The 13482-nt window shown below is 44.7% G+C and overlaps 1 protein-coding gene across 5 annotated transcripts in view; it reads right to left on the bottom strand.

The window, feature by feature from the left end:
* EIF4H (eukaryotic translation initiation factor 4H) overlaps positions 1-2671 on the bottom strand; it is a 65085-nt gene extending 62414 nt beyond the window's left edge. For all 5 annotated transcript variants that reach the window (XM_056556413.1, XM_056556414.1, XM_056556415.1 and 2 more), the window contains exon 1: positions 2514-2671. In XM_056556413.1, coding sequence (XP_056412388.1) covers positions 2514-2572 — 59 coding nt within the window. In that variant the 5' untranslated portion in view covers positions 2573-2671. The remainder of the gene's footprint in view (positions 1-2513) is intronic.
* Positions 2672-13482: the final 10811 nt, after the last annotated feature.

Below are 13482 nucleotides of genomic sequence, written 5' to 3'. Positions count from 1 at the left end.
CTCCTTGAAGTAAACCCATGTTTTTCATCTTGCAATCCATGGGATTTTAGATGTTCCACAATCCTATACTTTAGTAGGGTTTCCATTAATTTCCCCACTATTGATGTCAGACTTACTGGCCTATAGTTGCTTGATTCCTCCTTACTACCTTTCTTGTGAATGGGCACAACATTTGCTAATTTCCAATCTTCCGGGACGACTCCTGTTACCTTTGATTGGTTAAATAAATCTGTTAACGGTTTTGCTAGCTCACCACTAAACTCTTAATAATTTTGGGTGTATCCCATCAGGCCCCTGTCACCTGTACCACAGATCATGGAAGTCCATGCATATTTTCCTGCAGGAAATGCTATTTCTCACACAAAAGGCAGTTCTGTTGAGGTGACTGGCAGAGCAACTTCCTCTCTGACTGTGGAAACAACTGGTTAACTCAGGGCTCAACAAATTAATTCTGAATCTATGAGCCAGCAAAAATAAAAAAAAAATTAAAAATTAAAAATGTAGAATCCAGGATTGGTTTTAAAATTATTTTAATATGTTTAAATACAGTTAACCCCTGCAGTAAACATTCCCTGCCATGTACCTATCTATATGTTTACAATTTGATCAGCTCCTAAGTAGAGATGAGCAAACTTACAGTAAATTCGATTCGTCACAAACTTCTCGGCTCGGCAGTTGATGACTTATCCTGCATAAATGAGTTCAGCTTTCAGGTGCTCCGGTGGACTGGAAAAGGTGGATACATTCCTAGGAAAGAGTCTCCTAGGACTGTATCCACCTTTTCCAGCCCACGGGAGCACCTGAAAGCTGAACTCATTTATGCAGGAAAAGTCATCAACTGCTGAGCCGAGAAGTTTGTGACGAATCGAATTTACTGTAAGTTCGCTCATATCTACTCCTAAGTAAAACAGATACATGCATAAAGGATGTAGTTCATGGAAATACAAGAGGCTATAGATCACACATAGGGTAAGAAGCCTTGTCCTCACCTTCCAGCAGCCTCTGTGTTCAGTGCTCAAACAATCCATCTAAAATAATAGAGTAAGCAGGAGACAGGGAGGAGGGGGATGCAGCTGCAGTTTCTCCCTGCAACTATGAGACTGCATGCTGATAGGGTGGAGTCGCCCAAGTGTGGGGTCAGGAAACTTTACCACATAGAAAAATAAGGGGGGCTCAACCACTATACAATACCCAACACGGGGTACTACCTTCAGTCAATCAGATCTATACGACCACGTCCAGGGATTGTTTTTTTTTGGATGTGGTCGTAGGAAACTTTACCAGTGACGCAGTCGGATGTGCAGCAAGTTTCCCATTGTGGGTTTAAGCCATGTGGTGGGTTTTCCACAGTAGACCCCAATGTAGTCAAGTCCTCTGCTATGGATTATCCGCAGCGGGAAACTCCCTAAACTATGTTTATGCGGAGGGCCTGTACAACTTATTCTAACTAATTTGCAGCAGAATTTTAAAGGTGCAAATGGCAGAATTACACAAGGAACGCCCCTCAAGAGCAGAAGTCTGTGAAGCAAAGACTGAATCCTCCTCTGACTCCCCCTAAAATCATTAGGGCCAAAATTCCCTGTGGATTTTAGGCAGGCTGTGAGGTGGAATCTGCCTCAGGCCCCATTCACATGGTGAAATGTCCGGCGGGAAAATCTGCACCAAGACCACACAGGGGACGGCTCCTAAATGTGCTGTTTTTTATAGCAACAGGTCACTTCTTTCTGCAGAAATTCCGCAACGTGCACGGAATCCCATTAAAAACAAGGCAAGTGGGAACTTTTCTGCCGCGTGCATTTGGGCCTTCGTGCGAACAGACACTAAGGCTAAACATCACACCAGGAAAACCCCTGTCCACCAGAGAGCCTATAAGATGTTACAGCATAATTGTCTCTAAGCTACTGCAAAACTACAACTCCCAGCATGCCCGGACAGCCGTTGGCTGTCCGGGCATGCTGGGAGTCGTAGTTTTGAAACATCTGGCCGTCCACAGTTTGGAAAGAGATAGATGCAAGATGTGCAGGAGAGAACAGTCCTACTGTTAAACTGCACTGTGTGAATGTGGCCTAAAACAAGGGGACTAATACAGAAGGGGAAAAGGCATGGTGTAAGTCCCCAGGCAGGGATATAGGCAGGTTACCCTGCACAGTACTGAGGACCCCTGCCATCCCCTTATACAGTAGGTGCACCATGTGCCCGCAGCGCCTGTCTGGTCCCACCACACTTGGGCACTATGAGTGCAGGTCATGTGACTACACGAGGCCGGCCGGTCCTCTGCACCGGGCTATGTGGATATCCAGTACCGAGGAGAGCGGGCGCAATCAATGCCGTTCACACGTGTGCGATACGTGACTGCCCGGCGTCTAGCAACTGCATGGCGGCGCCATCTCCCGCTCGCAGGGCCTCTGTTCTGTAACGCTCATCCCGGGGTTCCCTTCTCCACAGTCGCTCCCCTGCCTAACGCCCCGGGCTGTCCCGTATATACCGCCGTGTACTGACTATCCGGATCTCACCCTCTGCCGCCTCCGAAGCTGCTATAGGCCCGATCGTCGAAGGTCTCGAAATCCGCCATTGCTGCTCTCTCCTCTTCGCAGCCAAAGCGGCCAGGCTGCTAGGACCCCACAATATAGCGCAGGCAGGGCTGTCCGTGCAGATGCCTGCACACTGCTCTGCAGCTAGTGTCTACCATAGAGACCGGGCACACACACACACACCGCAAGGGGAGGCTGCATACTGTGTCTACATGTCATACTAATAATTCCATGTGTCTCTATGGCATAACCGGCAAGTGCGCCCCATTATGTCACACTCTAACAGGGAGGAACATACTGGGGGAGAGTTTACAAAACTGGTGCAAGGGCACCAGCTTTATGCTACAATAACATTTGCTGGAATTCGTTTTTTTGCTTTTTTTTTTTGTATCTTCCCCCATAATAAAATGTTAAAGAGTTTCCCAGGACATACATATATATATATATATATATATATATATATATATATATATATATATATCCGTTCTATTTATTTTATTGATTTTTTTTATATAATAATGTGGGAGGTTACACACCAGCTCAGATTGTAAAGGGGAAGAGAAACCTTGGGGGACAGCTTACATAGGAGAGAGAGAAGTGCAGACACAAGGCTCTAGTTGGCTGGAGAGAGAGAGAGGAGAGCAAACACAAAGCCCTCACAGTCTGGAGAGAGAAGAGTACAGATAGAAGGCTCACACAGGCTGGCAAGAGAGAAAAGTGCAGATACAAGGCTCACACAGGCTGGTGAGAGAGAACAGTGCAGATACAAGGCTCACACAGGCTGGTGAGAGAGAAAAGTGCAGTTACAAGGCTCACACAGGCTGGTGAGAGAGAAAAGTGCAGATACAAGGCTCACACAGGTTGATGAGAGAGAAAAGTGCAGATACAAGGCTCACACAGGCTGGTGAGAGAGAAAAGTGCAGATACAAGGCTCACACAGGCTGGTGAGAGAGAAAAATGCAGATACAAGGCTCACACAGGCTGGTGAGAGAGAAAAGTGCAGATACAAGGCTCACACAGGCTGGTGAGAGAGAAAAGTGCAGATACAAGGCTCACACAGGCTGCATAGAGAGACCAGTGCAGATACAAGACTCATGCAGGCTGTATAGAGAAAGGAAAGCAGAAGGGTCTTTCTAAGCCCGCAAATTCCTCCTGACTCTTCCGTAGATAGGGCCATATTTTCGCTTGATGCGCAAAAAGCCTTCGATTGCATATAATGGTCCTATTTATGGGTGACACTGGAGGAAATTGTTTTTGGACCCAGATTTATATCATGGGTTAGGTTACTTTATAAAAATCCTAGTGCCAGACTGTGAGCTAATGGTGAGATCTAATGGTGAGATGCCCATTATCGCCGTTGCTATTCACAATTGTAATGGAACCCTTAGCTTCTTTGGTACGTTTAACTAATGAGATAAAAGGGTTTAGTTATGGTTCTTATGCAAACAAAATTGCCCAGTACGCAGATGACGCATTACTATTCTTAAATTATACTTGTCCTTCTCTTACTGCGTTAATGTAAACTCATGAATAGATATGGAACCCTTTCTGGTATATGTATTAACTGGAAGAAATCCTTCCTTATGTTGTTGAACTGGGTGGCTGCCTTTGTTAAGGTGAACGAAAATATCTCTATAAAATGTGTGACACAGATTAAATATCTCGGAATTGAAATCTCAACCAATATTTTTCATTATGAAGCACTAAACTCCTTTTTTAACAAATTTTAAGCAAAAATCTCTAGCATGGCGCAGACTCCCCTTATCAGTTGTGGGTAGAATCAACCTTATTAAAATGGTCTATATGCCTCAACTTCTATATTACTAAATAATTCTCCAGTTTTGTTGTCCCCTAATCTTTTTCAGAGAATTAACAGCCAGTTTAGAGACTTGATCTGGAACGGACAGAAACCAAAACTCAAGCTTGAAAATCTTCAAAGACATAAAGATAGTTGAGGTATAGCACTCCCTAACCCTTGGCTCTATTTTCTAGCCTCCCAGGCCCAGCATATAAGGGGCTGGGCAGATGGAAGTATTTTGACAAGTGTAGTGATTATAATTCAATACTACCTGTCTAGATTAAGTCCCCTAATTTTGTTGGAAAAGGGTGAATTTTTAATGAGAAAACCTAGTCTCACCACTTTGAAATTAATGTATAAAGTGTGGAATAAAATTAAGAAGATAAGAGGTGTAGGTAAAATCTGTGAATATATCCCAATGTGGAATAATCCCTTTCGCGCAGAAATTAAGAAATTTAGTGGATTTGAGCTATGGAAAAAAAGCAGGGGTGATCTGGATGAAAAATTAGTTTAAGACGAGAATTTTTTAATCATTTATAGAATTCCAAGAAGAAATTCTTCAGCAAAAGATATACATTGGGCACTCACGATTTGATGCTTGCGTGGATTTATTAATCAGAACGGTACATCAGTGTGGCAGACGCTCATTCAGGGATGTTTCACAGGCTATGGTCCGTTTCTCACGATACTTCGCGCTTCAATAGGCCTTACAGTATCGCGAGAAACGGATCGTAGCCTGTAAAACATCCCTGCATGAGCGTCTGCCGCACTGATGTACCGTTCTGATTAATAAATCCACGCAAGCATCGAATCGTGAGTGCCCAGTGTATTTCTTTCTTTTGCTGAAGAATTTCTTTGAAATGGACTGCATCTTTATTGCACTGTGAGCACCACTGAAACTGTTGTGTGAACGGAATTGCTACCAGTGGGAGCGGCGAGGATCCATAAGGAGTGCTTCAGCCGGGCAGTGCTGGGTAGCTGTGTGTGAATTGAATTCCAAGAAGAATTTTACTTTCCACAGACCTTCTTTTTTCAGTACATGCAGTTGAGGCATGCTGTTGGCGCTGAGCACAGGAAGGCCTCGTTGACCTGTCATAGCAATTTACCGCTAAATGCCATGGTCGGTTGTTCATCCGGTTTTATATCTAGATTATATAATCTCCTACTCAAGAAATATCTTGAACGTTGTAATGTACCAGTTTTTCTAATATGGCAAACAGAAGCAGGTTATATGTCTCCTGAACAGTGGGAATCAGATTAAAAAGCAGTTCTAAATCAATGCCTAGGAGAGAGTAATCGGTTATCTCAGATCTATATGTTATATAGGACATATCAAACCCCTTTCTTTCTTCATAAAATAGGTCTCAAACGAGATGTAAACTGTCCTCTTTGTTCACTCCCTGAGGCAGATCTCTTGCATATGTTGTGGAACTGTACTCATTTGGGGGAATACTGGAGCTCTATCCTAGGCATTATTGGGAATATATATGGGTTAAAAATACCTAAAGAATCAATAGCTTGTATTCTGGGATACCTGGATGAGCACCTTATTGAAGTTAGTTCTAGGATTGAGGTGGGCCGTGTTACGGCTGTGGTAAGGTGGATGAACTGACCTGTGAGGAAGATGGCGTGGGCCATACCAGGAAGCGGAGTCTAAGGTGCCGCTGGTTTTCACAAGAGCCTGCCGCAAAGCGGAAAGGACTTGCTGCGGCAGGCGGCACCCAGGTTGCTTCCCCTGGTACGACTCTTCTCCTCAGGCAGCCAAGGTATAACGTGGCACAAGAAGGTAGAGGCACAGACGAAGTCAGGACAGGCAGGAAGTCAGGGCTGGTGGCAATGAAGCAAGGTCAGGTCATGTAGCAAGAAGGTCAGAAGGCAGGCGGCACAGGAGCAAGGTCAGGATACGTAGCAAGGGGTCAGATACACGGCAAGACATAGGTAAATGCTTTCTTTTAGGCAAACTAGGCACAAAGATCCGGCAAGGATTAAAGAAAGTGCAGGGTTAAATAGAGTCAAATGAGACTAGCAGCAATCAATTGTGCGCTGGCCCTGTACATTTTAAAGAGCCGGCGCGTGCACGCCCTAGGAGACGGCAACGTGTGCGCTGGCAGACACGGGAAGCGGAGGAGACTGAACAGTCAGGAGGTGGGGGGAGACCCAGTGGTCGCATGCGTTTGCATCGCAGGATGCAAACCGCAGCGGCGCTGGCAGCAGGGACATGGATGTGCTTGAGGTCAGCAAGTCTGACCGCAGCACTGTCTGTAACAGGCCGTATGTTATATAATGCTAGGAAACTTCTTGGAAGAGTAGTAATCCTAACAGTGGTCCAGTTTTTAACAGTAGTAATAACAGTGGCCCAGTTTTTTTCTAAGATGGAGGTCCTGCCAAGGCTGGGTTCCCACCACGTTTTGTTAACTACGGTTCCCGTATACAGCTGGGAGGAGGGGGGGCGGGGCTTAATCGAGGTGCCCACACTCAGCCGTATTCGGGAACCGTATTTAATGCATGTCTATGAGCCGACCGGAGTGAACCGCAGCCTCCGGTCGGCTTCGTTTTCGGCCGTATGCGGTTTCCCGACTGTAGGCAAAAACGTGGTCGACCACGTTTTTGCCTGCGGTCGGGAAACCGCATACGGCCGAAAACGAAGCCGACCGGAGGCTGTGGTTCACTCCGGTCGGCTCATAGACATGCATTAAATACGGTTCCCGAATACGGCTTAGTGCGGGTGCCGTGATTAAGCCCCGCCCCCCTCCTCCCAGCCGTATACGGGAACCATAGTTAACAAAACGTGGAGAGGAGAGCAGATGCAAGGTTCACAAGCGAGAGCAAGGAGAGCAGACACAAGGCTTTGACAGGCTGGAGAGAGAGAAGAGTGCAGATAGAAGGCTCACGCAGGCTGAAGAGAAAGGGGAGTGCAAATACAAGGCTCACACAGGCTGGACAGAGAGAGGAGTGCAAATACAAGGCTCACACAGTCTGCATAGAGGAGTGCAGATAAAAGGCTTACATAGGCTGTATAGAGAGAGAAGTACAGATTCAAGGCTCACATAAACCAGAGAGAGAGGAATGCAGATACAAGGCTCAAATAGGCTGGTAAGAAAGAGAAGAGCTCACACAGGCTGCGCAAAGAAACTAGTGCAGATACATAGGCTGGAGAGAAAAAAGAGAACAAATACACGGCTTACACAGGCTGTATAGAGAGAGGAGTGCAGATATTAGGCTCATACAGGCTGGAGAGAAGAGAGCAAAAACAAGGCTCACAAAGGCTGGAGAGTAAGTAGAGCAGATGTAAGACTTACACAGGCTTTATAGAGGGAGGAGAGCAGATACATGGCTCATACAGGCTGCACAGAGACCAGTGCAGATACAAGGCTCACACAGGCTGTATACAGAGGAGAGAGGATACAAGGCTCAAACAGGCTGTATAGAGAGGATAGGAGGCTCGCTAGCTGTATAGAGAGAGGAGAGCAGAGCAGATGCAAGGCTCACAAAAGAGAGTTAGACATGCAGATACATGGCTTTCACAGCCTAGAGAGAGATGAGTGCAAATACAAGGCTCACACAGGCTGGATAGAGAGGAGTACAGATACAAAGCTTATCCAGGCTGTGTAGAGAGGGGAGAGGATATAAAAGGCTTGCACAGGCTGCATAGAGAGAGAGAGAGAGAGGAGAGAATTTTAATGGCTGCATAGAGAAAAGAGCAAATACAAGGCTCACACAGGCTGTATAGACATATGAGAGCAAATACAAGGCTAATGCAGACTGTACAGAGAGAAAAGAGAAAATGCAAGCCTCACATAGGTTGTATAGAAAGAGGAGAGCAAACACAACGCTTAAAAATGCTGTATATAGACAGATGAGTGCAGATACAAGGCTTACACAGGCTCTATACTGAAAAACATGCAGGTACGAGGTAGTCTGATGGTGAGAACCATAGAGGATGTGTACAAGTGTAACGAGAAAGATCTCACACAGCTGTAGAAGAGAATCCAAACAGTCCATGGAGAAAGTGCTTTTTACACCATAATTAGAACAAAGTAAGAAAGATATGCTTTTTTATAAGTGTCCGTAGTATTCAAGTGTAGAGTCGTGTAACATATTCTTGTTGGAACACACTTCTCAGGCAAAAAGGAAAGAATAGCCAAAACTCCGTAATACATATTGTATTTGTGGAATGGATAAAGACTACTGTTCCTGCAACATCCAGTAGATATCGCAGGAGACTATCAAACATAGTCAACTTTGCATGGCAATGAGATTTTCCATGTCTTGCACGTACTGATAGAGTCTGGCATCGGAATTGGGTTTCTGCAAGATCCAATAAAAAACATGAGGATGTGTGCAGTAATGAGGTTGTTGCAGGCGGGAGCGGCAGTTACAGAACATACATCGGCAACATCCGGGGGAGAGGCTAGTATTGGACACACATGTTGCAGGAGCTGGCGGGAGTGAAACACATTTTGCAGTAGTGGGCAGGGAGTGGGATTAAAAAACAGCCCTGCGCAAGGCTCTATCTCCTGATTCTTTAAATCATGGCTAGCCAGGTCATCTCCAGCCTGTTTGTGGCAAACGGAGATAGTCAGGAGCCAAAAACAGCCGAGTAGACTGTGGTTACAGCATAGCTCCCAGTACTATGCCATTAGTGCACCTCTCAATAAAAAGGTTATCCAGAAATACAAAAACTGAGCTAATTTTTCTAAATAGAGCGCCACGTCCGTCTCCAGGTGTGGTATTACAACTTGACTCTATTAACGTCAGTGGAACTCAGCTGCAATACCACAAACAACCTGGGGACAGATGTGGCACTGTTTTTGGAAGAAATCAGCTCTGTTTTTCTAATCGTGGATAACTCCCTTAAAGGGGTACTACCGTGGAAAACTTTTTTTTAATCAACTGGTGCCAGAAAGTTAAACAGATTTGTAAATTACTTCTATAAAAAAATCTTAATCCTTCCAGTACTTTTTAGGGGCTGTATACTACAGAGGAAATGTTTATCTTTTTGGATTTCTCTTATGTCATGACCACAGTTCTCTCTGCTGACCTCTGCTGTCCATTTTAGGAACTGTCCAGAGCAGCATATGTTTGCTATGAGGATCCTAAAATGAACAGCAGAGGTCAGCAGAGAGCACTGTGGTTTTGTTATGACAAAGATTTTTTTAATAGAAGTAATTTACAGATCTGTTTAACTTTCTGGCACCAGTTAATTAAAAAAAAAAAAAAAGTTTTCCACGGTAGTACCCCTTTAATGTCAATTAAGCTTAAAAGGGAAAACCTAGGGGGAGGGAGGGGGATGTCAAAGAATTTAGCAGCACTTTTTTTGCTTTAGCTGTGCCACATTTGCCTAAAATGTGGAGCACACTATTAGCACCACATATTCAGATAATTAGCACCTGATTTAGCACCCTGTTAGCCAGTTTTTTTTTTTTTTTTAAAGGTGTGGTTAGGGCATGCTTAGGCTTTTTGTGCTATTAGCACCCTATTTTTAAAGGTTTAGCACCACTTTCTGGTGCACAAAGTGTTGAAGCTAATACCAAGTATACTTGGTGTTAAATGATTCGCTTTTTGTGCTATTTGCCCTAAATTTTCAAAATCCCCAAAACACTTCTGAAAATGAGGCACAGTTAACAATCTTTGTGGTGCAAAATAAAGAGCCCTAATAACACAAGTCTTTGAATATTCCCCCAATAGAGTCTAAAGGAATAGTGACTATGGGGGCATTTAAAAAGCCATTTTACACACTGGTCATAACTTATAATGCACTGGTACAAGATTTGCCAGGTTTATTAACAGACACATGCCTATTCAATTTGGTTCATCTTTCTAACTCCCAATACTGTAGACTTTCGACTCCAGTCATGAGTTGGAGCAGATTTTTTTTACATAACTTACACTTATTTCTGGCGTATGTTAATGGATACTCTAGCATAACAATAAAAAAATGATATGTTGCTATTCTTGGGGTAAAAAGAAAAAAGTGATACTAACTTACGCCAGTCCCCAGCAGCTCCTGTTGTGGTTCCTTCCAGTTCCTCACTCCTCATCTCTTCTTCTGTTGCTGAGATGATTTTATTTATTTAAAAAAAAATTAAAAAAATGGTGACACATTCCCTTTACCACAAAAACTTTATTTAAACCATAGGTCATTTTCTGATGACACATTCCTTTTAAGGGACTCATGGAGTCCATCAAGTAGATGTGGAAGTTGTGGTTGTTGAGGGTATCATATAAGGTAAATAGGTAGACACCTAACTATTTAAAGTGGAGGTGCACCACCGATATAAATTGTTTTATAATCATGGTCGTAAATGTTGGCACCCCTGAAATTTTTCAAGAAAATGAAGTATTTCTCACAGAAAAGGATTGCAGTAACACATGTTTTGCTATACACATGTTTATTCCCTTTGTGTGTATTGGAAATAAACAAAAAAAAGGAGGAAAAAAGCAAATTGGACATAATGTCACACCAAACTCCAAAAATGGGCTGGACAAAATTATTGTCACCCTTTCAAAATTGTGGAAAAATAAGATTGTTTCAAGCATGTGATGCTCCTTTAAACTCACCTGGGGCAAGTAACAGGTGTGGGCAATAAAAAAAAAATCAAACCTGAAAGCAGATAAAAAGGAGAGAAGTTCACTTAGTATTTGCATTGTGTGTCTGTGTGTACCACACTAAGCATGGACAACAGAAAGAGGAGAAGAGAACTGTCTGAGGACTTGAGAACCAAATTTGTGGAAAAATATAAATAATGTCAAGGTTACAAGTCCATCTTCAGAGATGTAGATTTGCCTTTGTCCACAGTGCGCAACATTATCAAGAAGTTTTCAACCCATGGCACTGTAGCTAATCTCCCTAGGCGTGGACAGAAGAGAAAAATTGATGAAAGGTGTCAGTGCAGGATAGTCCGAACATGAAACTATCCGTCAACATTTAAATGAAACTCTATGGCAGGAGACCGAGGAGGACCCCACTGCTGACACAGAGACATATAAAAGCAAGACTACATTTTGCCAATATGAACTTGAGTAAGCCAAAATCCTTCTGGGAAAGATGAGACCAGAACAGCAACTTAGATAGGTAAGTTGCAATCCTTGGCAGTTGCAGAAATGTTGAATACCAGCTTTAAATAGTCCGGACTCTCAATGGTTTGCAGACCACTAAAACTTCCAATGCGTCTTTGTAGCTAAACACGTTTCAGGGTACTCAGGCATAAAGTATTCAACCCCTTCCTCAGTAGCTATATCGGCAAATAGATAATCCCAAACAGAACAGCACAGCTACAAATTTAGAAAAAAATGAAAAAATATGAAGAGATGCTCGCAGAGGTCAGAGTCTAGGTAAAGGACTCCTTCAGTATATAACATCCAATGATTCCACAGCACACAGGAGTTTTTCCAAAAAAGAGAAGGTGGTTTATTCCATTCCCAGTGTTACAAAATAAGTGCTACGTTTCAGCAGCCTCTCGCCGCCATTTTCAAGCATGCATTGAAGCATTGAAAATGGCGGCGAGAGGCTGCTGAAACGTAGCACTTATTTTGTAACACTGGGAATGGAATAAACCACCTTCTCTTTTTTGGAAAAACTCCTGTGTGCTGTGGAATCATTGGATGTTATATCGGCAAATAGAGAGTTCGTCATATATATAGCAGTTTGGTCTTGATTAACAGGTGCTATGGATATCGTCATTAAGATAAGGCTGTGGATCTTAGGAATGGATTAAAGAGTGAGTGTTACGCCGAGCGCTCCGGGTCCCCGCTCCTCCCCGGAGCGCTCGCAGCTTCCTCGCATTTGCAGCGCCCCGGTCAGACCTGCTGACCGGGTGCGCTGCAATATCCCTCTCAGCCGGGATGCGATTCGCTATGCGGGAGGCGCCCGCTCGCGATGCGCATCCCGGCTCCCGTACCTGACCCGTTCCCCGCCTGTCTTGTCCCGGCGCGCGCGGCCCCGCTCCTTAGGGTGCGCGCGCGCCGGGTCTCTGCAATTTAAAGGGCCACTGCGCCACTGATTGGCGCAGCAGGCTTAATCAGTGTGTTCACCTGTGCACTCCCTACTTATACCTCACTTCCCCTGCACTCCCTCACCTGATCTTGTTGCCATTGTGCCAGTGAAAGAGTTTCCTTGTGTGTTCCTAGCCTGTATTCCAGACCTCCTGCCGTTGCCCCTGACTACGATCCTTGCTGCCTGCCCTGACCTTCTGCTACGTCCGACCTTGCTCTTGTCTACTCCCTTGTACCGCGCCTATCTTCAGCAGTCAGAGAGGTTGAGCCGTTGCTGGTGGACACGACCTGGTTGCTACCGCCGCTGCAAGACCATCCCGCTTTGCGGCGGGCTCTGGTGAATACCAGTAGCAACTTAGAACCGGTCCACCAACACGGTCCACGCCAATCCCTCTCTGGCACAGAGGATCCACCTCCTGCCAGCCGAATCGTGACAGTGAGCAAACATTGTTGGCAATAGGCATTAATTTACACTGGTTAATAAAAATCGTATGTACAAAATAAAACAGAGTATGCAAGGCACTTGGTCACGAATGGAGCACATCTAAACAGCATTGTGTGATCCATCCATTCATTTGTATGGCAAATGGTATGGAAAACTGCCAAAGATTGCAACTTACCTATCTAAGTTGCTGTTCCTGAGATCCACTTGCCGTAACAATCTGGCTCCCCGCTGATATTGCCGCTCCTGTGATCCATCCACCGCTGTTACCATCTCCCAGCTGACATCAGACGCCATCGCCACGAGGATCTGCCATCAGACGCCATCGCCACGAGGATCTGCCATCTGTCAGTCCCTGGAATACTGTGCGACTTACATCGGGTCCAGCGCAGCCTGGACCAGCCGCACACAGCGCTTGCCAGCGCTCAAAGACCAGCCGGAGCTCTGCTGAGCACAAGTACTGTAGTGCAAGAAGACGGCATGCAGGACAGGTAACAAGGAGCATTATACTATAGTGATAATAACAACTAATACTTTACTTACACAATCCTTGACAGTATATGGACAGATAACTACTATTTCAATACTGACATATCATACAGATTGAATTCCATTTATCATTACCAGACAATGAGAAGGCTAGATGTACACGAGATGTGCAGCACCTGAAACTACGGATACTGGAAGCCTGGGCTAGCATTTCTCCTGCGGTGTTG

The sequence above is a fragment of the Hyla sarda genome, chromosome 2 (genome assembly GCF_029499605.1).
Source record: "Hyla sarda isolate aHylSar1 chromosome 2, aHylSar1.hap1, whole genome shotgun sequence".
In the NCBI taxonomy this organism is placed as follows: domain Eukaryota; kingdom Metazoa; phylum Chordata; class Amphibia; order Anura; family Hylidae; genus Hyla; species Hyla sarda.
The sequence above is the reverse complement of the archived record's forward strand: the minus strand, read 5'-3'. Positions and strand labels throughout refer to the sequence as shown.